At 32.2% G+C, this 26,560-nt stretch overlaps 3 protein-coding genes across 3 annotated transcripts; 1 reads left to right on the top strand and 2 right to left on the bottom strand.

The window, feature by feature from the left end:
• Nucleotides 1-4,416: 4,416 nt before the first annotated feature.
• LOC122588885 (GABA transporter 1-like) lies at nt 4,417-7,988 on the bottom strand. Its single transcript, XM_043761105.1, has 7 exons — nt 7,756-7,988; nt 6,237-6,467; nt 6,063-6,160; nt 5,789-5,975; nt 5,557-5,687; nt 5,248-5,481; nt 4,417-4,914 (listed from the first exon to the last, which is right to left on the bottom strand). The coding sequence occupies exons 1-7, from the start codon at nt 7,880-7,882 to the stop codon at nt 4,534-4,536; spliced, it is 1,389 nt and encodes a 462-aa protein (XP_043617040.1). The 5' UTR covers nt 7,883-7,988; the 3' UTR covers nt 4,417-4,533.
• Nucleotides 7,989-10,760: 2,772 nt separating this feature from the next.
• On the bottom strand, nt 10,761-14,649 carry LOC122588649. Its single transcript, XM_043760804.1, has 5 exons — nt 14,089-14,649; nt 13,764-13,885; nt 13,634-13,674; nt 13,033-13,131; nt 10,761-12,493 (listed from the first exon to the last, which is right to left on the bottom strand). The coding sequence occupies exons 1-5, from the start codon at nt 14,510-14,512 to the stop codon at nt 12,343-12,345; spliced, it is 837 nt and encodes a 278-aa protein (XP_043616739.1). The 5' UTR covers nt 14,513-14,649; the 3' UTR covers nt 10,761-12,342.
• Nucleotides 14,650-22,431: 7,782 nt separating this feature from the next.
• LOC122588080 (trihelix transcription factor PTL-like) lies at nt 22,432-24,028 on the top strand. The gene is made up of 2 exons (XM_043760222.1): nt 22,432-22,823; nt 22,933-24,028. Exons 1-2 carry the CDS (start codon nt 22,432-22,434, stop codon nt 23,849-23,851), a joined length of 1,311 nt encoding a protein of 436 aa, XP_043616157.1. The 3' UTR covers nt 23,852-24,028.
• The last annotated feature ends 2,532 nt before the right edge of the window (nt 24,029-26,560 follow it).

The raw sequence follows: 26,560 nt of genomic DNA on the forward strand, positions 1-26,560 counted from the left end.
ATATAAATATTGATTCCAGTTTACTTTTTTTTTTCAACTTTAGTTAAATATGTAGGCCCCGGAAGTGAGTTTTCCCCAAGGTCTCAGGTTCGAGTTTTGAATTTCTCATCTCAAGGTATTTTTCATGAGGTGGGGGTTGGTGGTCCAACAAATCGTTAGTTAAAATTGTCTACAACACATCTGAATCGAAACTAACTTTACAAAAAAAAAGTTAAATAAAAAGAGAAATAAAAAGTGTATGTCCAATATCATAACTTAATCAATACGAAAACTAAAAAATAAATATATGAAAATTAAATTCATATAAATATTGATTCTAGTTTACTTTTTTTTTCCAACTTTAGTTAAATAAAAGGAGAACAAAAATTGTAGAATATATAATTTGAAAAATACATATCAATTCATCAATAATAATGATTAAAAATGAAAAAAAGTATATAAATAGAAAAACATTTTTTGTAGTCGATCCTAGCTTTTTTTTTTGTGGGTGGTATATATATAATAATAATAATAAATTAATAATAATAAAGATTATTTTATTAAAAGTCAGCTATTTTTTATTAAATAAATATTAAAAATATAGATGATTAATAAGGAGGGAGTATTATGCTAAAGGAGAGGGATTAGGGATGCCAAGTGTACCCCCAACCCCCTCTTTTAATTATATTACTAGATTTTAGACCCGTGTCCAACACTGGACACAGGTTTACGATATTATCAATATTAGATCTTTATACATTTAAGTTATAAAAGCTTATAATTTTGAAAATATATACGGTTTTAAGTGTTATACATTGCAAGTTGTAGTACAATAATCATAGATTCGTCACTGTCATTATTAGATGAGACATATTGATGAAATTGTTTACCATAGTTATTCAATAAGGCACATGCTATAATAATTTCTCTATAACTGATTTTTTTTTTAAACTAGTTGTACTCATTATGTGATATTATTGTAAAAGATAATTAAGAAATAGTACTTGACATTCAAGTATATGTACTTGATCATGATGTGGACCCATAACACGCATAGGTTTATTTATTTGTTTTTTCCTAAATTACACATATGCCTGGAAACCAAGACTCTCGAAAAACCTCTGTTAATCAACCCTCACAAATGTGAGAAGTGAGACTCAAACCCAGGTGGATCCTCCTAAGGTCGAAGACTTTACCAATGGGCCACCAACCCCATTGGCACGCATAGGTTTATTTCCAATGACCTGTCTTATGATAATTGGATAACATTTAGAATTGTTTTCATATTGTTTGATAAAAATTAGGAATCTTGATTTGAGTGACAATTGTAACTTTAAACATTAATATGCAAAACTAATATAACAAAAAAAAATTACGTACCTTTTAGATTGAGAGATATAACGAATCTTAAATAGAGTTCATCTTGATATGGATTCAGTATTCAAGTAACCTTCTGTTGTAAATCGTGTTTTGTTCTGTGATTCCTATTGTGTTTAGGATAAGGATGTTGTATATCATCATATGTTATTATCTTTTGGATATGTATCTAGAGTTCAAATTGTGTTTATATTAAATATTAAACTAAATATTAATATTTATAATTTATAAAAGTCTAATCTAATATTTGTTAATAAGTCACTAGGTCTTGAAATAATTTTTTTAGACAATATTTAATATATTGAAAATTTTTTTAACTAATTAAATGATGGTAAAATTTAAAAAAATTTCTCAAGTTGATGATCAAAAATAAATATAAACTCAGTATTCAGAGCTAAAAAGTATAAATTATTGATGGAAAACAAAAAAGTGTAAATCAATGAGACTTTTTCTATAAAATAATATAAATACTAATATAATAATATATTTTGATAATGATTATTAGGATTTTTAATTTATATTTAATCTAAATGATGACATAAGCAAAAGTTAATTTGATGAAATTGAGCGATTTGATTGGTTAATAAATCATTAGTTCAACTGTCTTATAGTATATATTAAAATAGATTTTTGACCATATAACATTAAGTCATTTTTTTAAAAATAATTTTCTTATCGTATACACATGTCAAATTTTTAAATTTTTAAAAAGTTAAAAAGATCGGAAAAAATTGTTAGGAGGGTATATCATTTTTCATTTTTGATATACTTATGATAGTATTAGTATTTTAGAAAACGTGATAACAAAAAAAAGGGTACTTTGGTAGTTTGTTGGTGGCATAAGATCGATTGGTAAGAAAATAACCAACTACATGAATAGTTTGTGATAGTTTATTTAAGGTCATATAACGACAATTGACAAATAGCCGAAGAGACTAAAATTTACCTATTTACATAAACTTATTTTAACTGTGTTAGATTGTATATATACATAAAACTCTCAATGTCATCTTTCACGGATTTTGGGTCCCAATACCGTCTTCGACGGTGTTTGGGGGAGGTTGATATGTAGACAGCCTTACCCCTACCAAAGGTAGAGAGACTGCTTCCAGGTTCTACCAAAAGTAGAAAAGGACCTCCAGCCTTGTTGGGCAAGTGTTAGATTGTGTGTGTATATATATATATATAGTGAAAAGTTATTTTGAAAAACTTTTTTTTTTGCGAGAACCTTTGAGAACTTTTCAAATCATGCCCAACCGATGATTGTTCTTTACATGAAAGTTGTTTTTTGACTGTTTTCTGAATAACTTATGTGTAATTTTGAAGTTTATAATTGTGTGGATGCATGGATTATCATCCGTTATACAATTATGTGGAGATTTGGATTCTTGATCACATGTGCACAAATATTGCTATGATTGGATTATCATCCGTTATACAAGTATGTGGAGATCAAGAATCCAAATCTCCACATACTTGTATAACGGATGATAATCCAATCATAGCAATATTCGTGCACATGTGATCAAGAATCCAAATCTCCACATAATTGTATAACGGATGATAATCCATGCATCCACACAATTATAAACTTCAAAATTACACATAAGTTATTCAGAAAACAGTCAAAAAACAACTTTCATGCAAAGAACAATCATCGGTTGGGCATGATTTGAAAAGTTCTCAAAGGTTCCCGCAAAAAAAAGGGTTCTCAAAATAACTTTACCCAATATATATATATATATATATATATATATATATATGGAAAAGTTATTTTAGGGACTCCTTATTTTAGGGACCATTAGGAACTCGTGTTTTTTGTAACTTACATACCACCATGATCACCTCCAACCACCACCATGATCATCTCCGACTAAGTTAACTTACACATGATTTTCCGGCTGGTCCGTCGCCGGAAAGTCTTAGTATTTTTACAAAAAAGTCTTGTAAGTTAAAAATAATAAGAAAATGATCATGTGTGGTGGTCGGAGATGATCATGGTGGTATGTAAGTTACAAAAAACACGAGTCCCTAATGATCCCTAAAATAAGGAGTCCCTAAAATAACTTTTCCCTATATATATTCTAACTTTTATCAATACCACTAACATATATACCTCATCCTTTTTTTTAACGTTAACGAGACGACTGCCCTTGAACCTCAGAGTTTGTTAGACCCCATATATGCTCTCTACACCCACCAGGCAGGATGTGTTCAAGGAACAACAACCGTGCGTCAGGGAACCACGGAGGAGGGAAAACCCCAACCAAGCAGCCCAAGGGCATTACACTTAATTGGGAGAAAACCTTTAATCCTTCTAGGATTCGAACCTATGTCAACAGAAAGGAACCCCTTCATGAGGAGACAAGGATACAGTTGGGGTTTTAGCCTATGTTGGACACTGGACACGCCCAACATTTACATAACTCCAGTAACTATATTTGAATTAATGTGTCTAACTGTGTAAGTACTAACTTCATTTATAACGATGTCTGCACTTGTCTCATATGCACAATTCATCAACTCTGGTCTTGTATCTTTTTTTTTTCTTTACAATACAATTAGGGAATACAATTAGGGAAGTGATATATATATATCTACGACTACTTTTAGTCATCTACACCAATACAAACATTGTACAATTGTACGTTATACAGTAAAATAGATACAATTGTTGTAGATTGTTAAAAAGTGACGTAGATATATCACTCCCCATACAATTGTCATCCTTAAAAAAACATGAATTTCATTGTCACTACTAATTCTACAATGCATAAGCAATAAACTACCCTTAATATGTTGCACAAATCCAATATCACAACTTATCATTTCAGCTCTCATTTTGTCATTTGATCCTCAAAAGTATTGCAATCTTGGAATCTCAAGCGAAATGATTCTCAATTTTATTCCTTCCAGAATTTGATCTCAATTTTAATCGATTTAGCTATGTATACATGGATACATAAAATTTTAAAAAATTGAATACACGCGATAAACCTGTCTATTAGATTAATACATATTATAGATTTTGGACCATAATTTGATACATGGGGATCCATATAAACCTCAATATAAACACGTACGAGTATATAATAAGCATACGTACGTTAATGTATTATACGAAAATACTGAATTTCGTATACAATTGATACAAAGTTATAGCTGTGCGTACACAGCCTACATGTTAGCAAATAAACGGTATGTTCGAGCATCTAGAATGATCTGTCGTACAGATGCCACAGCCCCAATTAAGGATAGCCCTGTTGATGCAACACCGATCACTGTGTTCAACCAAAAGATCAAGCCTTTCTTGGACGGTTTGAATGTCAAGTTGTAAAAAACCATAGGCAGAATGAAGTCCAAAGGTATGCAACCAAATGCACCAAACAATGCCATTATGTCTCCAAAGAACGGCAACATTGCTGCAAATGTGGTTGCGATGATAACTGATAGCGATCTTGATATTAGCCGAGGCACAAAGTTTCGCAATGAGAGTTGACCCTTTTCCGGATTTGCAAATCTACGTTCTAAAACCACGTTTGATGGTTGCAAGTAAACCTGTATCGTCCACAAGATTTAACTTTATATCAAGATATCTAGGCGTATACACCCCTCCATCCAAATTTAAATGTCTAGTTTGACTTTTTCAATCTTTTTTCTGCAACTTTGACCGTAGATATTTTTGTTTGTTTTATATAATACTTGATAAAGGTTATATCAATGAAAAATAAATTTAGAACTCAATACATTCACATATTTTACATGAAGTATTATATAACACAAACAAATATATTTACCGTCAAAGTTAAATAAGAAAGACCCAAAAAGTCAAACTATGACATATAAATTGGAACGGAAGGAGTATTTGACAAAGAGAAACAAGCAACTTACCAAAGTACACGCTGCAACTTGCAAAACAGTGAAGCCATTCGTCATAAGAAGGAACCATTTGGGTAACAACGGGTTAGAACCCACCATAAAATTTTGAAGAACAGAACTATCCACTTGGTTACCAAAAGCCCAATAACCTGAAATTCCAACACTAAAATAGTTTGAGATAACGACTGCATAACAAACAAGTAGCCCTTTGAACATTTTCCCCTTGACTGGCTCTGCTATTGTGGCCTGTTCCAACATCAAAGACATCAATTACTACCGTGTAAAGCTTATAGTCATGATGAAGAAATTCACTAGAAAAACCTGTATCTCAGGAATAATTCCATTGCCATATGTTGTACAAATGATTGAAATGGCATTGAAGAAACCAAAAATGCGATTTATTCCAGTCCCGGTTAAGGAATAGTTCTTAGGAGGTCCTTTATTCGAATTCCCTGCATTTTTTTTTAAATTTGACTTCTTGATTTTAACAAAACGATTAATACGAAATATGGAGAAAAAAAATATATCATCATGAAACAGTTTTTTAACGTACCGATGTAAATTGCACCAGCAGTTGTGCAAGCACAATAAGCAAAACAGAGAATGAGTGAGACAAGATTTATGTGCCTCAAGGAATGGAAAGATGGAATTTGGGCCAAAATGAGTGTAAAGCTTCCAAATATCACTATAAAATGAGATAATTGCATGCTACCATCTGGTTTTGCTAACAAATATATAAACTGCACAACAGATGTAGACATTTAAACTTTATATAAGTAATGATGTACTTATGTTGGGGTATTAAATACTCAAATGTTTATTCTCACCTTGAGACTCTGCCCTCCAAGTAGAATACAAGCAATAACCGCACCATAGCACGAGCCCAACTGAAGTGGGCCCACGTAGTACCGCCCCCATCCCGGACCTATTAAATGAGTTGGACCAATTAACCTAATGCTGATATGCATATGTTTGAGATAGTAATATTTGTGAAATGTTACCTAAAATATCATGGGCCATGTCGCGGAACCTAAGTTGACGATGACCAAGCTCGGCATGATGTTCCAAGACTAGAGAGAGGAGGTTGTAGGAGTAGAATGTGATGATTCCAGCAAGCGCCAGCACCACCACGCCACCCTCCCACCCCAATAATGCCAAGGCAAAGGGTATGCTTAGTAGTGCTGGCGCTACAATCGCGGTAGTTAAATGGTAACCACTATGCAACCATGATCCTACGCATGATCATACGATATAACTTCATAATGTGTATATATACATAATATATGAAACTATAAAAAAACCTTCCAATTCATATAACCCACAATTCCACCTCGTCTATATATTCGTCTTCTATTAAGATTGTAGTTTGACAAATGTAATCACTAATCAGTTAGTCAAGATAGTTAGTTAGCGGTGGCATTTTCAGTTGTATGGTGTTGGCTTGTTCATGCAATCTCTGTATGTACAACTAATTCATCTTTTTAATGAAAACTTTTGACCGGTTCAAAAAAAGAGTTGAATAAACAACATAAAAGAAAACATCAATAATAGAATCATCGGTCTACATACACTTGTTTCTACGTAAAAGGTCTCAGGTTCGAATCATGTTTTAGACAAATATCTTGAGGTGACCAGGAAATGGTTGGAATTAGTCAAAAAAAAAAAAAGAAAAAAAAAGAACAATTTACACCACCACGTACATATGAGTCAAACTTGGTTCACCATGCATCTCTGGATATCCTGGACAGAGCCTGTGTATCGAAAAGTCGGAAAAGAGATTATGTGTTGTGTCATCTTTCGTTTAGCAGGAAGTGTACACGTGAGTTTTTTTTTTTTTTTTGTCAAATGTTTGACTATTCCAAGAGATGGTGACTCTGTGGCTCAGTATGGTCCAGTGTTGATCATTAAATTGTAATAAAACATGTTATAGTTGACCAAGTTTGGAATCACGTAAACAGTGATTATGTGACATAAAATAGTGAGACTACTTCACAAATTACTCAAATTGAATATAACAGACTTAATTTTTACTAATCAAATAAACTGTAATAAGAAGTAAGAAGTGTTATATATGTTTGTTGTTGTACTGTAATAATCAAATTAAGATTAGTTTACTAGTATATCCAAACTCCAAAGACTCATTATATGCAAATTATATATGGCCGGAACATCAGCCGGATAATCATTTTCGAAACACAATATAAAACAACCATCAATTAACTTCGATATCTACTAGTAACTAAATATTTTTCTACAAATGATATTTTTCTAGGAAAGACAAGAACTACTACTAATTAATAAATAAAGGAAAATATATGTCTAGCTCCTCAGATTGTGAATTATTCCAACTTATATATATATATAGGTTGTCATAATATGAAACCACATCAGTTCGTTAGTTTTTGTAGTCTAAAGACAGGATATACCATCAATACAACCACCCATGCTTAGATATATAAAGTTAGAGATATATACAAGGCTTATATATATATATACATATGCATGTAGGAATTATGATACCTCGAGATTTAAGAACAAATAAAGCTCCGGCATCCAGCTGGTTCTTGGGAGCTGCACCTCCGGTGGATGTAAAATCCTTGGTGACCGGCAGAGATAAATCCCTGGAGGTGGGAGCCACCGTCCCCATGAATAGCAGTGAGAGAGAGCTATAAGTTTTTGTCTTCTTTTTTTTCTACAGCAAAAGTCAAGCTAATTAAGTGACTGGAAGATAGTGGAAGTGATGTTTTCAAAGTCGGCCTATATGGCTGGATTTATATATACCACATAGTATAGTACTAGTATATATAGTACGTAACATTTTAATAGAAAGAATCATGATAATTATTATATTATAACTTTAATGTTTTTATGCAAATGATATATATAAACATGTTTGTTTATATATGAATTATCATATTATACTTATTTTTACTTTTTAATAAAGTAAATTCTCTCTCCCCTATTAAATATTTGTCTTTAAAATACCTTATTCGTCCTTACACTTTTTTGTGTTTTTTCTTTACGTAACTACCCAAAATTCTTAATCAAGCAGACCGTCTTCCCCACTACTGTCGCTGCATTGCGCGGATACCATGCTCATAATTATCTATGTTTATATATATATGTGTGTGTGTGTATGTGAATAGCTGCCACATGAACCTTACTCACAGATTATATATTTATTATTGAAATATTTAGATATGGAAAATGAGAAATAGCTTAAAAATCTTCATAAAACTATAAGAAGGTTAGATGTGGTATCCACTAATTCTCTTTCTTACTTACCCCTGATTTTACCACATGTCTTCATATGATAGTTAGGAGAATTTTTAAACCATTCTATTAAGAGGATTAATCATTTTCCTTTATATATTCTTGAAAAGGTGAAACGGTTTAATTCGTTTGGGATGTGAATTAAGATGGGAATTTTAGCGCAATAGAGAAATTATCCCAGGGCGTGTATCTGTCAAGTTTGTGATGAACTGTTTGAGTGTTGGTGGCGGATTGGCGGTGGCGGTAGTGGCGACAATAGTAGTAGTGTGATTATAAATGTAAAAGAAATTGATAGTATCTCTTTCACATTTTAGTTGTTTTAGTTTGACTTTCAAAGCTTTTTCGTTGAACATTGACTGCAGATATTTTTTTGTATTATATAACACTTGATATAAAATATATGAATATATTAAGCTTTTAATGTGTTTTTAAATATATAAGCTTCATCAACTATTATAAAAATACATAAAAAAAAATATTTACGATCAAAATTTAATAAATAAGGTTTTGAAAGTCAAATTAAGACACTTAAAATGAGACAGAATGGATAAATAATGTCTGTATGGATTAAGTCAATACAGTTGTTTTTTGTTTATTAAGTCAAGAAAACAAGCACTTTTGATGACTTAATGAATTAAGAATTTTTGATTAAGTCATGACTTAATTTATTAAGTCATAAACAAACACCACCTTAGTGTAACTATTAGGGTTGAGTGATATATGTTGTAAATAATTTTATTATAGGTATCATATTATAAGTATATTAGATGAAGATGTTAAAATTAATGAACAAAGTAAATGATAGTTTGCGTAGATCATCAGTCATGATCAAGTTGATAAGAGAATTTTTAAGCTATTTTTTCTGGGAATTTATCATTTCCCATATATAAATTCAAGTATAGTATTTGTAAAGCCGCAAGAATATACATCCGTTAATAGCGTTTAAGGATTGTTCATTATACCAAAAAAGTTTATAATACTTTGTAATAATTTCCTGAAAAAATTGCTAAATACAGCCTTGTAGCTTTGTAGTTTATAGTTAACGTACATAAAAATATTGTATATTTTCATATCAAATGTTTACTTCTTAAATTTTATGGTAAAAATATAACTATATTAAGCACGTTAATTACAACCTTAACAAGTATAATTTTACTTCTTTTTTTTATTAGCTTAAACTCCCACAAAATACTTTTATGTCTCTATAAAAATTGGGTCTTTAAGCTTGTGTCCTCTTTTAACACATCCCAACGACACCCCTGCTGACAGTTCTCGATTAATAAAAGTCTATTCTATTATATAAATAAGATAAAATTGTGATTAACATAAATTTTTTAAAAAATTATCTTGTATGGTTCTTCTACACATCCTTTTAATTTAATTATGATATCATTATCATACTTTATTAATTTAAAATTTGAAATATCTTTCTTTTTTTTTAAATATATATCATTAATATAGATTTTTATTAAATTAAATATCCATATTGATATGTAAGATTTTAATCATCTTAAATTGTCGTTATAATAGGCCAAAAATTATGGTGTCTTACTTAATAACGGTTTTACTTTTTTGTTTTTACCAATCGTATGTATTTTAACGCGTGTCCACAACGACACAACTTTTGTTTCCATTTGATTTTGTTTTTACATAATAACTTGTTGCAATTTTTCAACTTATTTAACGCTGGTAGTATACATTTAATATGACGACATATTTTAAAGCTACTTCGGTATCATTTGGTTTACTGCAAAATGTTTATACGTTAACCCGGGTTGATTAGCTAGTTTTATAATCAAGTGGTTATTTTTCTTCGTGCAAATTTTAAAGTTCAGAATAAATTAGTAATCGTATTTTTCAAACGGAACAATAGTTTATGAGACAGTGAGTAGAGGGTCTATTACGTCGTTGTGTTGAAGTCAAGATACACCACCAAATTTTAAAATGTCTAATATAAAATGACGGGTTCAAACATATGCTCAGGCTTCAAAGCTTCACAACTATATCTTACAAGGTAAATTAATTATGGAAAATCTTGTACATAAAAAATGGTAAGTACGTCTAACCGATCCGACCGTTTGAACCAGCCCCGGAAAATTTTCCGGTTCAACATAAAAACTGGTTTTTAAAACATTAGTTAGGCTGCTTGTTTTATCAAGAGAGGTCTCAAGTTTGAAACTTCGTTAGATAAACATATTGGAGTGACCATATTTGAAACTTCACTAGATGAATATCGGGGTTGACAAAGGAAATAATCAAAAACGGTGACAAGATATCCTGATAACGCCACATACATCTATGTAAAAAAGCCTCGACATGCCAAACCAATAATACCTCTGTTTACACTGGTTATACATTCTAGTATTCTATGAAACTTGCTGATTCTTGAGATGGTTTTGATATAATCATATGGTTAGTGTTCTCTTATCTTCGGAAAAAAAATCAAAGAAATCTTGTTTAGTTGCTTAGCACCTATTTCTCCCTGGACAGATATGTTCTAAATGTAACTGGGTTAAGAACATGGGTTCCTGAGCTGGGCCGACCCTCCACAGGGGTTTAGAAAATGCTTTTATCAACCTACACGCTCAAATGTTGGCCTGGTTACTGCATGTTCTCCATTAGGCAGACTCTCTCTTCTCTGTTAAATCTCTAGCCAGAAAGGTAATAATTATACAGCAATCTCCAAAAAGAATATTCTAAGATTCCAAGCCGACCCAAGGACAAAGATTGAGTGAGAAAAACCTAACTTGGCCAAGCAAACAAAAAAATAGAACACAAAACAAGAATTCAGTACAGTCACAACACCTCCAATAGATGAGATACCAACTATAAGTATCTTGACTTTCTCCAAAGGTTGTTTCAACTTTCAACACCTTAAGCCTTGAGTCTCATTCAGAACCAGATGTGACCCTTTCCCAATTCCCCAAGGACCACACCCAAGATAATTAACAAGTTTTCTTGTTGACCGACATGGGAGTTGGGTCCGAGCCCTTACCAGATCCTGAGGTTCTCAAAAATCTGCCTCACAATACATCTGCCATTGGAGAATGATACTGCTAAGGCCAAAGTATCTTATACCCCCATTGACCATAGAAGAAGAATCAACAAAGTATCTTGATAAAAAGCTGCATCATTTCTTGGAAACTTCTCTTTAAACAATCATTAAACCAATGCAATGCAAAAATCGGCAGCTATAAGACGGTAATCATTATCTTATACCTTTGCAAAGATAGCATGGTACACGTCTTTTTGTGTCAATTTGGTCATACAGATGAAAAAATAACTTACTTTGTTTGTTTCCCTTCTACAAAACTTGTAAGACTTGCTTTCTGCTGCTATTTTATGAAGTCGAAAAATTCAAATGTAATTAAGGTCTAGCTATAATGTCATATCCTTTATTTAATTGGTATTAGACTCCTCGAGGCTTCAATCTGTAGGAGGTCAATCATAATTTTACTTGACGTGTACTCCTAAATTCACATGAGTGACAGGCCCATATACACCAAGCGAATGTTGGACAGTTAATCTAATTTAACCTTAGAGTTATATTTACACAAAGCTGAGTAAAGCCTTGAGTTTTACACAAGGCTATGTTAATTCAGCTAACAAAAAATATATGAATATCTGAATTTCAAATTGCACCAAAACAGTGGCATAAGAAACCCATCATGACCAATGATCATGATATATAAGTATTGATCTGTATATGAACCTGAAAAGGGACATAATAATGCAACAAGCCTATTGCGTAGATCTTGAATAGAGAATCAGTCGATGGTGGAAGCAAAGGCCTTGCTTACCAATTGTTAGTACCAGTAAAGAACACGCAGTGTGCTATATGTCTTCCAATATGTCATAATGACCGTAGCCATGAAATAGAACTTTAATTGGATTACTTTGAGGTTGTTCGTATTCTTCACCATAGGTTGCAATCTTAGACAAGTTGTCTGAACCCCTCTGGAGCATGTACACAGATATAGTAGTCCTATCAACACAACCATAATAATGAGACAAGTATAACCTTAATGTAAACTCGAGTCAAAAGTTGAAATTTAATGTAATGTAACCTAAACTAACAATGTAAGGGTAACAAAATCATGTAGAACAAATATCTTCCTCATAAAAGAAGACAGATACAATGGAAAAGAACTAAGGCCAATGTATATATGTTCAACTCTTCAAAAATCAGTATATGCACATAGCAAGCACATCTGACCTTTCGGCTTGGAAATATAAGGAATCCGTTTTATTATTGCTCTTAGATGGACCGTGACCACAATACAATATGGATATAGAAGCCTGTCTATAGTGACAAATCCTAAACAGGTAAAGATTATTTACTGAACTAATTCAATACAATGATTAAAGTTTAATGATGCCCTGTACATAAGAAGGATGACATCTAAAGTGGGCTTAAGTAGAAGCTCTTATGACACATAGGCATAAACAGATCATCATGAATATATATAGTGTCAACTTAAACTGAGGTATATGCATAGGATAAATATGGCATAGAGAACTCACTTAAGAAGATGAGAAGCCATCAACAACTCAGGTTCTCCACCCCATACAAAAGGTTTCTGGATCCTCTTGATATAAGCATCAAAATCTCCTTCAATAAACCTTATGAAACATAATACAGTGACTAATTACAATTAAGCTGAATTACATTTTCAAATTTCAACTACAGGTGGCAATTTCCAACACGACATGAAATGAGAGGGTTGCTATGAGTTTGGGTCATAAACGGGTCACACGATTAACACATGTATTTTCTTAGCTTTTTATCCTAACATTTAATGTATATCATATATTTTCTGTTTGTCTATATCAGGGATCAGGGTCATATTACATATTGTGTGGACTCAAAATTTCAGAAAACTTATATCTATTATGTAGGTTTTGATTTAGCATGGGTTCAACAGTTCACACGACTACCCTGTTTATTATATGGGTTGGGTTTAGGTACAACTTTTCGACATTATAACTAAATGGGCTAGGTTTGGGTTGAGCTATATGAACCCGGCAACACGGCAACCCTCCACCCCTACTTTAACCAAGCTACTTTTGGTTTGAAATAATCCTATCTTTGACAACTCGTAAAAACAGAAAGCAAAATACTCACCATTCAATCTCCTTTCGTCTTTTCACGAGCTCATCCACAACCTATGTAATCATAAACACATCATCATAGATACATAAAAATGATTCTGAAACTCCAATAAATGTTAGCATCAAACAACAAAAGATTTTACTTGAACTCTTAATTCGTCAGCAAGTTCTTTTTGACGATTCTCATCAGGAGCTTCCTCCCCATTTCTCAAACATACCATATGAGCTATGGCCCGAAATAAGCATCTCCCATCCGCCGGAACACCTGTTTGTATATATTTCCATCAAACAATCATACAAAACACCAATTATTTACACAAAATTAAAACACACCCAATACTAACAATTTTCCAAACAATAACTGGGAAATAACATGATTAATTATTTATTCCTGGGGTTTATCATAAATATATAGAATAGGGTTTAGCACCCTATTCTGTTTCTTTTTTGTTTTTCTATTTTTTTTACCTGTGACGCGATAATTTGTTGAATTTAATACAACACTTTTAGAACAAATTCCATTATCAACAATATCCGCGACAACAGCAGGTTCACTAACGGTCTCTACAAACTCGAGAGGCGGGGCAGCAAGATAAGCACAAATGCCAAAGAGCAACCAAGCGTTGTGAGGACGATGCAGCCAACGTGCAGGACGAACATCCCAAGCGACGTTCCATGAGCCTTCACCAACAGGACTTATATTATGCATCCGTACATCATTCGCAGACGGAAGAATATCGTGCCATAATGAAGCTGACACGACTGGATCGCATAGTTTTGTCGGGAAACATTTGTGTGAAAATTGTCGGCGATGATGTCCGTAATGATGACTAGGTGAACCGTGACCTAGACACCAGTGTTTTGAACGTTCACAAAGTACGTCTCCGAGCATCACCGGATTGATAAAAATAAAAACAATTAGGACTGTAAACTGAATGTGAGAAATTGAAAGATTTATTTATTCATATTTATATGGTGAATGAATTGAAATGAAATAAAAGAATGATATGGTGTGAAGTGATTAATTTAGACTTGTATAGTCCGTTTGATTAGGTTTTATAGCTAGTTGGAGAAATCGACGGTTGTCAGCATGAGCTGTGTGTGGAGAATAGGAAGATGCTTGTGCACGTGTTTGGCACGGAATTTCACGTGTTCACCAAGAAATGATTTGTTTTTATCGGAAAATCTTTTTAGTATATAAGATATATACTATAATTATTATACTTTTGATTTGGAAATGATTATATTTTTGTTTTAATCCAAGGTAATATTTAGAGTTTTTATAAAACTAAACGAGATTGTGATTTAAATCTTATGTTTATCCAAATGCATGATGATAAGATTTATAATTCCTGGAAATATATATTCGACTTATATGTGCAATATATATGATATTTTGAAGTGATAGCTATGGCTTGAATGTATTTGTACATTTGCTAGATGGTTGGGTTTATGTGTATGGCATTGTGGCTTTGTGGGTCTCTTTTTATGGGCATATAATAATAATAATAACAATAATAATAATAATAATACCAAGAATTGATAATAATTAAAAAGGTCTTTGTGTTTTGCAAGATAAATGCTAGTATATATAAATAAATTATTTTATTAAAAAAGATAACTCATGAAAAAAAATATACAAAAAAGGATTTTAAAAAATCAAGAACCAGACAAGCTCCTTCATCATCAGTCATTTACTCAAGTTGAATTACTAAAAGTAACTCTCAATGCCGTCTTTCACGGGTTTTAGGTTCCAGTACTGTCTTACTATTCACTTGAAAGATTGTTTGTAAATTGATATATATTCCATGCTTTGTTACGGTTATATACATTAATTAGCTAATAGCTAGTGTACTATACATATGAATTTTAACCTAAAGATACAAAACAGTTAGCAGTCATTTAATTGGAGAAATAATAAATGTGACATTTATACTTAGATTTAATATATAGGATGTGTATCCAGGCTATATAGAGATTCTTCATTTTAATTAAGAAGATTTTTCATGTTTTTAGATAAGTAATTACATAGAAAAACTTTTTGTAAGCAAATAATCTACTCCTTTTAAAAACATGATGATAGTAAATATATCTTATAAAACGTAATTAATAGATTTATTTGTTACTTATGCAGAATAGTATAAAGCAATAATAATGCCCCGTTTTATTGACACCATAGATAATAGAATATTAGTTAAATTTTAATTAATCTAGTCAAATTTAACAAGCGTTTTAGAATTAGGACACGTGGACCAATGTAGACCGATGGTAGACTTTGCTATTTGCGTGGAAGGGAAAAACAAAGGTTGTTCGATGTTGACAAAGGTTGTAGTTGGCAACTTGAACACCTTCGTTCCTTGCTTAATTTAGATCTTTAAATTATGTCACATATAATTTAAAGAGCCAGTATTAAATATTTTATGACTTAACGAGACCAACTGCTATACCAAACTATAATCAAGTTCATCACCTCCCGATCGTACATGAATATGGACGAATTGAACCCAAATTTGGCTAAAGTAGAAAATTACGAAAGTGTTTGATTTGGGGATTTGGGAATCAAAAAAGTGTATGAATGGATAGTTGATATATAAATATTTGATTGTGAGAAATGAGTATGAACTACGAGTACAAAATATTAATGGAATTTTCATATCCATTAATAGATTAGGTTTGGATTTTATACTCATTTCCATTCTTCACCTGATCAACCAAATACCCACTCGAAAATTTTACAAAAATTAAGCACATGACGATAAAAAAAGCTTTGTTTGTTTTCAAAAAAAATAAACATTTAGAAACATGAGGGATAATAATGCAGAGCTGCATTTAACGTGCTTACGCATAAAAAAAAATGTACTTTCCATATTAAAAGTTTACCTTCTGAATTTTATGGTAGATATACAATCATTTTATGTAACTTGACTGAAACCTTTAGAATTTGTTTAACAAAACCCTAATAAAAAACCATATCGTAGTTTTTTAACTTATTAATGTAAGTACCTAATTTCATTTAATGATTAAGATAAAAGTTATGATGAAAAAGATTAGGTACTTTCATCAAATTGTAGTAACGTTTTTCAGAAAGTATCGTACCTATTTACGCTTTTCAATATGGTATATGTACTCAACTGACGATTAACAATTGAAATTGAAAACCGATAATCTTGAGTAACTTGGTCTACCATCCAAAAAGGAAGGTTTAATTTTTAAATTGTTATTATTGAGGATATTAATTTTTTTATATTTGACTTCCCTAAATGTTTTTATTTTTTTAAAAAAGATTCAAATTTGGGTTCAACAACAATACTTTTTCATATACTCATAGTTCAACAACAAAAAAAAAAACCCGGTTATTTTTGAGAAAATCCTTATCTTCGGACTGTTAATTTTAGTTAAATCTATTAGTTTTTTAATTGGAAAAAACCTAATTGTATCTTTAAAATAAAAAGATATATGAATGATTAATTTTAAATAGGACGGATGGATGTTTAGCTCGCATGTTGTGAAGTCTTTATTTGAAGATGATGTAGTTTTACTCATAAATTTTGAGGAATATGCCCAAACAATGGTTGTAGGGGCTTATACAAGGTTTCAAAGGACAGAAAATCACCAAAGTTGTGTTAAGAAGTGTGATAATTAAAACTAATAGTTAAACAATTAGATTAATAATAATATCAAACAAATAATTAAATTAAATTAATAATTAAATTGAAAATTCATAATTAAATTTAAAAAAATGATAACAATTGAGGACAATTGAAGGTAAAACAATCAGCAACAAGTTCAAAACTTAAACTTAACATATTACCTGACCACTTTCCTAACTATTACAATGGTGAATCAAATAACCTAATATGTCATAAACCAATTGAGTCAAATCAAATTTCAAATTACAAACCAACAACAAAAGAAGCACAATCCATTTGATTCTTTATTTTTGCGCTACAACGTTTTCTTTATTACTAAAAAACGACATGATGAATTAATCTAATGTTAAAATATCAAAAGTGTAATTATTACCTGGTTCATATAACTTAATAAAATTCCGACAAAAACTTTAAGTTTAAAGGATTAAAATTACATATTCAATTGAATAGTTATGAGATCAAAAGCTTGATTAGAAGTTTTTTTGAAACGAAAAACTTAATTACAAAGAAGTTTGAAGTTCTAAAACTAAGGAAGTTTAAAATCTTTAGACGAAGGTAGTGGGCCAGTGCCTTTCTAATTGAAGGAAGTATCATCTTAAAGGGCTAAAAATTATATAGAGCCAAATAGGTCAATCAAACTATCAAAGTGCTTAAATAACTGATGGAAAGAAAAATATTCATGTTTGGCTAAATTTGAGGAGGCCAAGTCCACGCCAGCTAACTGGGCTGGATCCGTCCTAAAAGTGTCGTGAAAATATATTTTTCTTTTTTGGTGAGGTGTTGGACCATCTGAAATTTCTTAGTGGACTAGAAATAGGAAATAACATCAAGTCCTCAACTTTTGCCTGTTGTCACTTGTCACGCATTACACTTTCTTGCAAACTTCTTTACCTCTAATATTATCAGGTGTGTTTTTCTTTTAAAAAAAAACTGAACTGATTTAAAGAGCAAATGTGTTAATACAATATAAGTATATATATGCTAATAATAAATCTTGGATCAACTTGGTCATCACCCACTACTAATTTCCACAACTTTTCGATTGTTAACTAGTTCTCCCACTTCTAATTGAAACTTCGCCCTAAATCATTCGAAGTAGTATTAAGACACACAGCGCGCGTATGTTACATCTATTATTTTTAATTGGCTTAAAATGTTATTTTGTGCATGTACTAATTACATGCCTTGATTCAATATAAAACGTCACTCTAAACAAAAAGAGAGAAAATTTTTACATAAGAACATGACCCACCAAGCACGGTGTTGTCGTGCTAGACCAGTCTGGACATAGAATTAGATATTGGTGCCTTGGTGGGGTGTTTGTCTGATTGTATTTAGAGATATATAATTAGAGTTAATGTGTGAGTTAAGGGCAATATGCATGGGGGATATTGAAAAAATTGCTGAATTTCTTAAAATAAGGAGTCCAATCCAATCGGATTCTAATTCCTTAAAATTCTAATTCTTTTGAAAAAATTTAATTTCTTTAAAAACATTCACAAACCAATTAAACGGATCCTAAGTAGGCTATATATCCAAATAAAATGTGCATACTTAGGATACACTATTTGCTACTATTTGAACATCAAGTAAGATGGGGATAGTGTATGCCTTGACACACTGTCAATACTGAAACCATCAAAACAAATAATATATATATGTGTACATTCCAAGACTTGACTGATTTTACATTTATCACCAAAGCCATAGAAAAATATATATAGAGGGGGGGAAAAAAGAAGAAGACAGACACACACATTCATGCACCACATCTTCACACTGTTTGTGTGTGTTGTAAGTCAATTAAGCAGTCAGAAAGACAAGTAGCTAGCTAGACAGCTTCTGGAATAAGCAATCAGAACCCCTCAACTCACCCTATACTGTACACTACTACATATATATCCAATCTACGTACGTAGTCGTAGTCATCGAGTCATTTCATGTTTTCATCTCCTAAAGTTAACAATTTAATTTTAGTACTTGAAAGTTAAAGTTACGTACGCGAAATATGTTATCGATATCGTGTCGGCCATTGGTTCGATAACTAGTAGAATTTGTCGACAACTACTTAGAGTTTGTCGTTCAAAAAAAAAAAGTGGTCGAAAGAAAAGGTCGATTATATATGATTTACAACACGAGCGTTGTCACTTTTTCTTTATCGGGTCGATATGAACATGACAAAAAGTACTTGATGTATCATATGTACATTTCTTAAAAACAATTTAAAAATGTTAAAAGAAAACACAATGAATGTAATTTAACTATGGTGGCAAATATTGCATGTGTGCAAGGCAATTTTGCCGATTTTGAATGTTCTGTTATAATTAACGAAAAGGTTTTATATAATTTGTCTATAACTTTTGGTTAATTGGTTGTAAACCATAAATTATTAAATTATATATTGTACGGGCCAAACTAAAAAATGAATAATAGAAGCTACAATTATTTTGATTTGGATGGGACATTTAACTTTTGAGCTAAATTTTCATAGAAAAATACATACTATTATAGGAATTCACTATTATAGTAGTGTTAACAAGAGTGTTGGGGTGGGCTTTGACCTTTTGACATTCATATGTGGCTTCGCCACTGGTTGGTTGATGGTGTTTATAAAAATGTTCAACATAGGAATGAGATGTTTATAATAATGTTCAACATAGGAATGAGAGAAAAAAAGAGTTTTGGTTGGTTGATGGTGTTTATAAGAATGTTCAACATAGGAATGAGATGTTTATAAGAATGTTCAACATAGGAATGAGAGAAAAAAAGAGTTTTGGAGAAGAAGATACGTAGTTGAAAAAGGCCAAACTACCTTCATGTGCAATGTATGTGAGTTAGGTTCTTAACAGAGAAAAACGTGCAATGTATGTGAGCTAGGTTCTTAACAGAGAAAAACTAACGATCGTCAATCAAAGAGGTAAGTCATAAATAAACGTCAACCAAAAAATGCACCTCGTCTTGACAACACAAAGACATGGACAAACATGAAATAGTAATAAAAAAATATACATATAACAACAACGGTACCCAATTCCAGCCTAAGCCAATGCCGGGGTATGGGGGAGGTATGATGTAGACAGTCCTTACCCCTACTCAAAGGTAGAGAAGCTGCTTCCAGATCCATCGACGTGGAAGAGACCTCCGGCCCGGGGTGAAATAAATAGGGTTAGATCCATTAGAGTGGAAAACTTAACCAGAAATAATCTCGATTTCAAACTCTCAATCTCAAAACTCAATCGATCTCAGTCTATAGAAACCAAACTCAGATTGGATCTGAAAGTTTGTTACCGTTAGAGGAGAAGAGAGAGCAGGGAGAGAGAGAGCGGAAACCAAACTCGATTTCATTTACACATAAATCATAAATAATACGTACATTATTAAACATGTTTGAAATTCATTTACACATATATACAATTATTTAGTGATCTGATGGTAAGGAATTTTATTTCTCATAAAAAGGCTTACGTCTTAAATGATGTTTTAGACAAATAAGTTAAGGGTGGTTAGGGACTTAGGGAAATGACTGAAATGAAAATTCGGTTAGACCGTTAAACCTGAATCAAAATATATTCTCTACTCCATATAACATATATAACATAAAAAATCTAACTGCTTTATATGTTATTATAAATATAATACACACTTATAGAAAATTATTCGACCTATTATTCAACAATTTGAAATTTTGAATGTAAAACTAGATGTGCACATAATCAAAAGTTTTGCCTCAACTATACATTAAAAATGCGCTAAACGCGATGATATGAGTAAAGATAGATATTCAATTGTAAAAAAATTATTTACATAAATCATAAACTAAACATGTTTTCTAACATAAAATTATTACATAGTTTAATGGCAAGAGGTCTTGCTTTCTCACAAGAAAATATCAAGTCGACCCAATCATGTCCTAGCAAAATATCTTAGGAGTTGTTAAAGAATTATTAATTAGAACCAACTACGGGAAAGAATAAAATCGGTTAGACGTACCTTTAGATTGGAGTCAAAATACAATTCGCTAGTAACCCAAACAAGGAAGGAAATCTCATCGACTTTTTATATTATATATAATCTAACAAAATAGTTCCTCAATATACAAATTAAATATTTACAGTATGTAAAAAGTATAATCACCACCGGACTGTGCTGGTGACGTGGTCGATCTCTACCGGACGATGAAGAGGCATGACGCTGTTGTTTAAAAAAAAAAAAAGTAATAACTAACTTCAAAAGTATTTAAAGCATATATATATAGAAACCCCAAAGAATATTTTGTGATACCGGTTTATTGGGTGTGCGCAATTTTTTTGTTCGAAATAGAGTAATGAATGGATGTGTGCGGGACAAGCGGATCGTGTCTGCTCCTAAAAGTTGTGTGCACTATTCCCCTTCATATTTTGAAATTTCCTTTTAATCAGCTAGTTTGTTTAACATAGTTTCAAATTTAGTCACATAAGAATGTCGGTAAGTTTGTGACATCTGTATTAAAAAAACTTTCGGATTTAAATAGAGTATCAACCTTATCATTTTGTGATAAGAATTCTTAGTGTTTTCAACCGGTTAATTTACCCGACTATACAATCAAATCGGAAAATTACATCTCAATTAGATATCATTGTAGTATATCGAATGCTACATGCTAACTACTAACTGTCAACTCTATGTTCAAATAAAAGAAATACTTTTACTATACTAAAAAGTTGGTGACTATTTTTTATTTTCGCTAAAAAAAAAGGTAAAAAAAATAGAAAACGATTCGCCTGAACCGAGTTTGAATTACCTTGTTAAGTGAAAAATTGGTCATACTTTCAAATTATTAACGATCCAAACATAATAAATTGGGTGTCATTTAACTGGTTATCAACTCATACTGAGTTAATCCGATTTAACCGGCTTGATTAATCAGAGTTTTAAACATCGGTAAAAACCATACCAGTCGTGTCAGTTATGTAAAAAATTTAATTTCTTTCTAACCGTACAAGTGAATATATGGAAGAAACATGAATATCTATCATCAAAAGTAAACGTAGTACACATTTAATACATCATTATTGAAAATATAAAAAACTAAGAGTACAATGTTGTTATAAAAAAGAGTCCATAGATAAGTGATATACTTCTTTTATCCAATTACCCTATATCAAGCAACCCTTTACAAGGCATGGATCACCATGGCCGGTACGGCCAACCTGCGTTTACCGCCGGCAACCCATCACTCCATTTTCACTCACCAACACCAATCCCTTCACTTGTCTCCGAAGTACCAATTTACATGCATCAAGTACTAAACCCTAATGCACCACATAATAATACTTTTAATGACACCACCACCATATCTCTGCCGCTACCACCAGCACCGCCGCATACATATCCACATCAAACCGTTTGGGACGGCATTTCCGATGGGATCAACTTAAACCAAGGTGGCACTACCATTAGATGGCCAAGACAAGAAACACTTACACTTCTTGAAATTAGATCTCGACTTGACCATTGCTTCAAAGAAGCCACTTCTTCTAACCATAAAGCCCCTTTATGGGATGAAATCTCTAGGTATGTATGTATGCTACAAATATATATATATATCTCTTTTTGTATTACAAAGTATCATGTAGAAATTGATGAATCTTTTATATTTTGTTTTCATTATGATGAATTGTAGGATAATGAATGAGGAGTATGGGTACCAAAGAAGTGGAAGAAAATGCAAAGAAAAGTTTGAAAATTTGTACAAGTATTATAAGAAGACTAAAGAAGGCAAAGTTGGCAAAAATGATGGTAAACACTATCGATTTTTTCGCCAACTTGAAGCTCTCTTTGGAGATCAACAACATACGACGAATAACAATAATAATATCAATATTGTTGATCCAAGCAGCCAATCGAATTATTCATCCGAATATGGAACAACACCATCTTATGAAAAGAACAAAAGAACTAGTAGTAGTAGTGATATTCATCATTATGAGTTAAAAAACAAAAGAATTATAGCCGCAATTGAGGCGTCAATCGAGTTGCACTTCACACAACTAATGAGTAAACAAGAAGAATGGGGGGAAAAGATTTTGTGTACAATTGAGAGTAAAGAAAAGGAAAGGGTGGCTATTGAGGAAGAATGGAGGAAACAAGAAGGGGCTCGATTGGAACAAGAATATGAAGCTTGGGCTAGCCATGTTGGTCGAATTGAGGCTCGAGACAAATCTTTACTCGAATACTTACAAACCCTAATTAGGGTTAAATCGGGGAATAATTCAAAAGAAAACGGTTGTTGTTCTAGCGATAATAATGAGAAATGTAAAGGTAATTGGAGCGAGTCAGAAATTTCTAGCTTGATTCATATAAGAGCAAACAAGGAGTGCAAATTTCTTCAAGATGTTGTTGTTGATGAAGAACAACATGATGTGATGATGAAGAGGCTTTGGGAGGAGGTGGCTTTCGAATTGTCTCTCTTGGGTTATAAACGAACCGAAAATGATTGTAAAGAGACGTGGGAGAAGATTTGTGTCGATTTTAACAAAAGGAAGATGGAAGCCGAGAACACGAGAAAAGAAGATTCTTCGAGATCATATCAAGCAATATGATGATCGAGCATTGATAGGCAAGCTTAATTCGTGGGAAGCTATGTAATCCAACAGGTTCTTAATTTCTTGATTTTTAACTAGAAGAGAATTGAAGCTCATAATTAATATATATATATATGATATCCGTTGTAAAACAGTAATGTTGTAGAATAAGGTTCAAGATCATTTGACAAGAAATTACGAGTAATAACTTTTTAGATATATTCAAAATGACAAATTTATATTATCAACAAAGATATTGTTATTCAACTTTGGATGAAGTGAATTAAGCAAACAATAGTTTACAATTTACTAAAAGAAATTTGCTCAAATTCTAGTGATAAGCTAAGCTTAATATTTTTGTCCAAATATGAATAAAACAAACCAGCTGTCGATCGTGACGGCTTTTGAATCTTTTTAATTTAGTCAACATAATATTTCCATATATGATTTTTTCAATTACTTCCTAATCATATATGTTACACCTTTATTTTAGGCACCTCCCTTTTGCATCCTAGCTAGCTAGCTATGGCCCAATTTTTGGCCATAAAAACACGGCAGTAGGAAGTTCAATATCTGGCCATTTTACCAAATATATATATAATACTTGATTCTTTTCTAATCAACATAATAAATTTTCATACAAGATATCATGATCACAAAAACCCTAATCCTCTTACATTCTACTTACGTGTATTTAGTATTTCTTCGTACAACATACGACTATGTAACAGATTATTCGATGAAGTAGTCATGTGTTTAAAAGTTATTGCATTTTGAATAGGTAAAAACAATGAAATTAAATAAGAATAAATTTACATCATAATACTATCATATATATATAGTGTCCGTTTCGCAAACGACTTTTAGGAGCTTTGTCCCAAGCTTTTAAACATAAGCTTTTTTTTCCAAAATAGTAGCCATGTTAATTTGAACATGCACTTGAAATCAAAAGCTTCAACCAAAAAAGCTCTTAAAAGCCCTAAAAAGTCTTTAAATAAAAGCTTGTGTAAAAAGGGTTGAAATATAGGTACTCCAACTCCTAGCTAGTCCCATTTCAAGCTCCAGCTTCCACTAGTCAGAGCCCCAGCTTGAAGTTTTTGTGCTAAACATACCCATATCATTTTTTATTTTTTTTTTGCGTATTACTCGTAATTTATGGAATAGAGGTGATTTGGAAGACTCAATAATCTGTTGCCATAATTGCTTGTTCGGTTGGGTTCGAGCAGGTAATCATCTATTCCATGAATGTATTTTTGTGATTGAGCTGCGATATATACATAATCTCTAACTGGCTATAGCTAGGTTGACATGCCTGTTTGGATCCGATTGGATGCATCGATTGGATTCGTGATATTCATATATATATATATACGTCCTCAAGTTTAAACATGTGCATGCTTTGAAAGCTATCTAATTTAGTATTCAAATAATCGACTAGACCAGTAATTATAAATGCGTTTATGAGAGCTTGGATTAATTATTAGACAAGTTTAATGCACTCAAACTCATAAACAAGCAGAGTGAGCTTAAAAATACGTTACTCTAATCTAGTTTAGTTGCCATATATGAAGCTGTTAGAGTCTAAGTTGAGCCGAATATTTAATAGTAGTAATCCAAGCAGAGTGTAGAATATTTATGTTATAACAAACGACTGACTCAATTTTTTATTATAGTCGCGCGATTCATTTATACTTCAAACTAATTGACCAGACTTGTCGATTTGGATTTAACTATGTACGTACTCTTCTCATAGTATACAAAGTACAAACGAGATCAATGCTACTTCTCTGCATATGTGTGATATCCCTTAGCTAGTAATTAAGGAGTATATATATACCTTAGTTGCATTAATGAACCCCCCCCCCCACCCCCCCCCCCCCCCCCCCCCCCCCCCCCCCCCCCCACCCCCCACACACACAACAAATAACCTTTTTTTTTTAAAGTAAACTTCTATTAATATCACATTCCGGTAAAAACACCGACAGTATATATGTACAAATACTTACACAAGCTTGAAGGAACACCAATCTAACCAAGATACCCTATCATTTTTGGTCCTATTATGAAACCAAAAAAATCCCATAAACCTGATATTGTGAATAATATTTCTCTCATTGTTGCTCGCGCTTGCGAATTTAATCTCACATCTTGCCTTCCAAATGAACCAGCAGCTCACCATGATGATGCCTTTAATAGCCAACTTTTCAGTATCGCTTTTTCTTTGCTGCTTGTGAAACACCAAAAGATCCTTAACATCGAAGATGAAAAAAGGGGACGTATTGCACCAGCCTTGAACAAAGTGCCAGAATTTGGCAGCCATTCTACATTTACAAAAAAGATGTTCCGTGCTCTCCACATCCTCCCCACATAAAACACACAGCGGGTCTTCAATGAAACAATTGCGGGTTTGAAGAGCAGCAGTGGTTGGAATTCTGTCCATTGCCGCCCTCCACAAAAAGATATTACATTTCCTAGGTACCCATTTGCACCATTCGAACACGAACCTTCCACTATAATCTCGACTGCCCGTAATGAAATCTTTCACACTACGAACAGTCATCATATTGTCCTTACTTCCTGATCATGCCCATCTGTCCAATCTGAAGCTCAACATGACCCCGTTCAGCATACTCTCTAAATTGGCCAGCTCGCTCAACTCCTCCAATTTGGACGGATTTTTGGTCCAGTCCCACACTTTGTGTATATATCCCATGCGCATATCAATCC

The sequence above is a fragment of the Erigeron canadensis genome, chromosome 2, assembly GCF_010389155.1.
Source record: "Erigeron canadensis isolate Cc75 chromosome 2, C_canadensis_v1, whole genome shotgun sequence".
Classification (NCBI taxonomy): Eukaryota; Viridiplantae; Streptophyta; class Magnoliopsida; order Asterales; family Asteraceae; genus Erigeron; species Erigeron canadensis.

Bases quoted from the DNA above. Each gene is read 5' to 3' on its own strand.
- LOC122588885 (XM_043761105.1), bottom strand. From the start codon at position 7,882: ATGGGGACGGTGGCTCCCACCTCCAGGGATTTATCTCTGCCGGTCACC. The intron at 5,688-5,788 runs GTACGTTAAAAA...AAAAAAATGCAG, and splicing joins TGCTGGTGCAATTTACATCG to GGAATTCGAATAAAGGACCT. The intron at 5,482-5,556 runs GTTTTTCTAGTG...ATGTTGGAACAG, and splicing joins GAATTATTCCTGAGATACAG to GCCACAATAGCAGAGCCAGT.
- LOC122588649 (XM_043760804.1), bottom strand. From the start codon at position 14,512: ATGCTCGGAGACGTACTTTGTGAACGTTCAAAACACTGGTGTCTAGGT. The intron at 13,675-13,763 runs GTAAAATCTTTT...ATGATTACATAG, and splicing joins CTGACGAATTAAGAGTTCAA to GTTGTGGATGAGCTCGTGAA. The intron at 13,132-13,633 runs GTGAGTATTTTG...ATGTTTCATAAG, and splicing joins AGACGAAAGGAGATTGAATG to GTTTATTGAAGGAGATTTTG.
- LOC122588080 (XM_043760222.1), top strand. From the start codon at position 22,432: ATGGATCACCATGGCCGGTACGGCCAACCTGCGTTTACCGCCGGCAAC. The intron at 22,824-22,932 runs GTATGTATGTAT...GATGAATTGTAG, and splicing joins TTATGGGATGAAATCTCTAG to GATAATGAATGAGGAGTATG.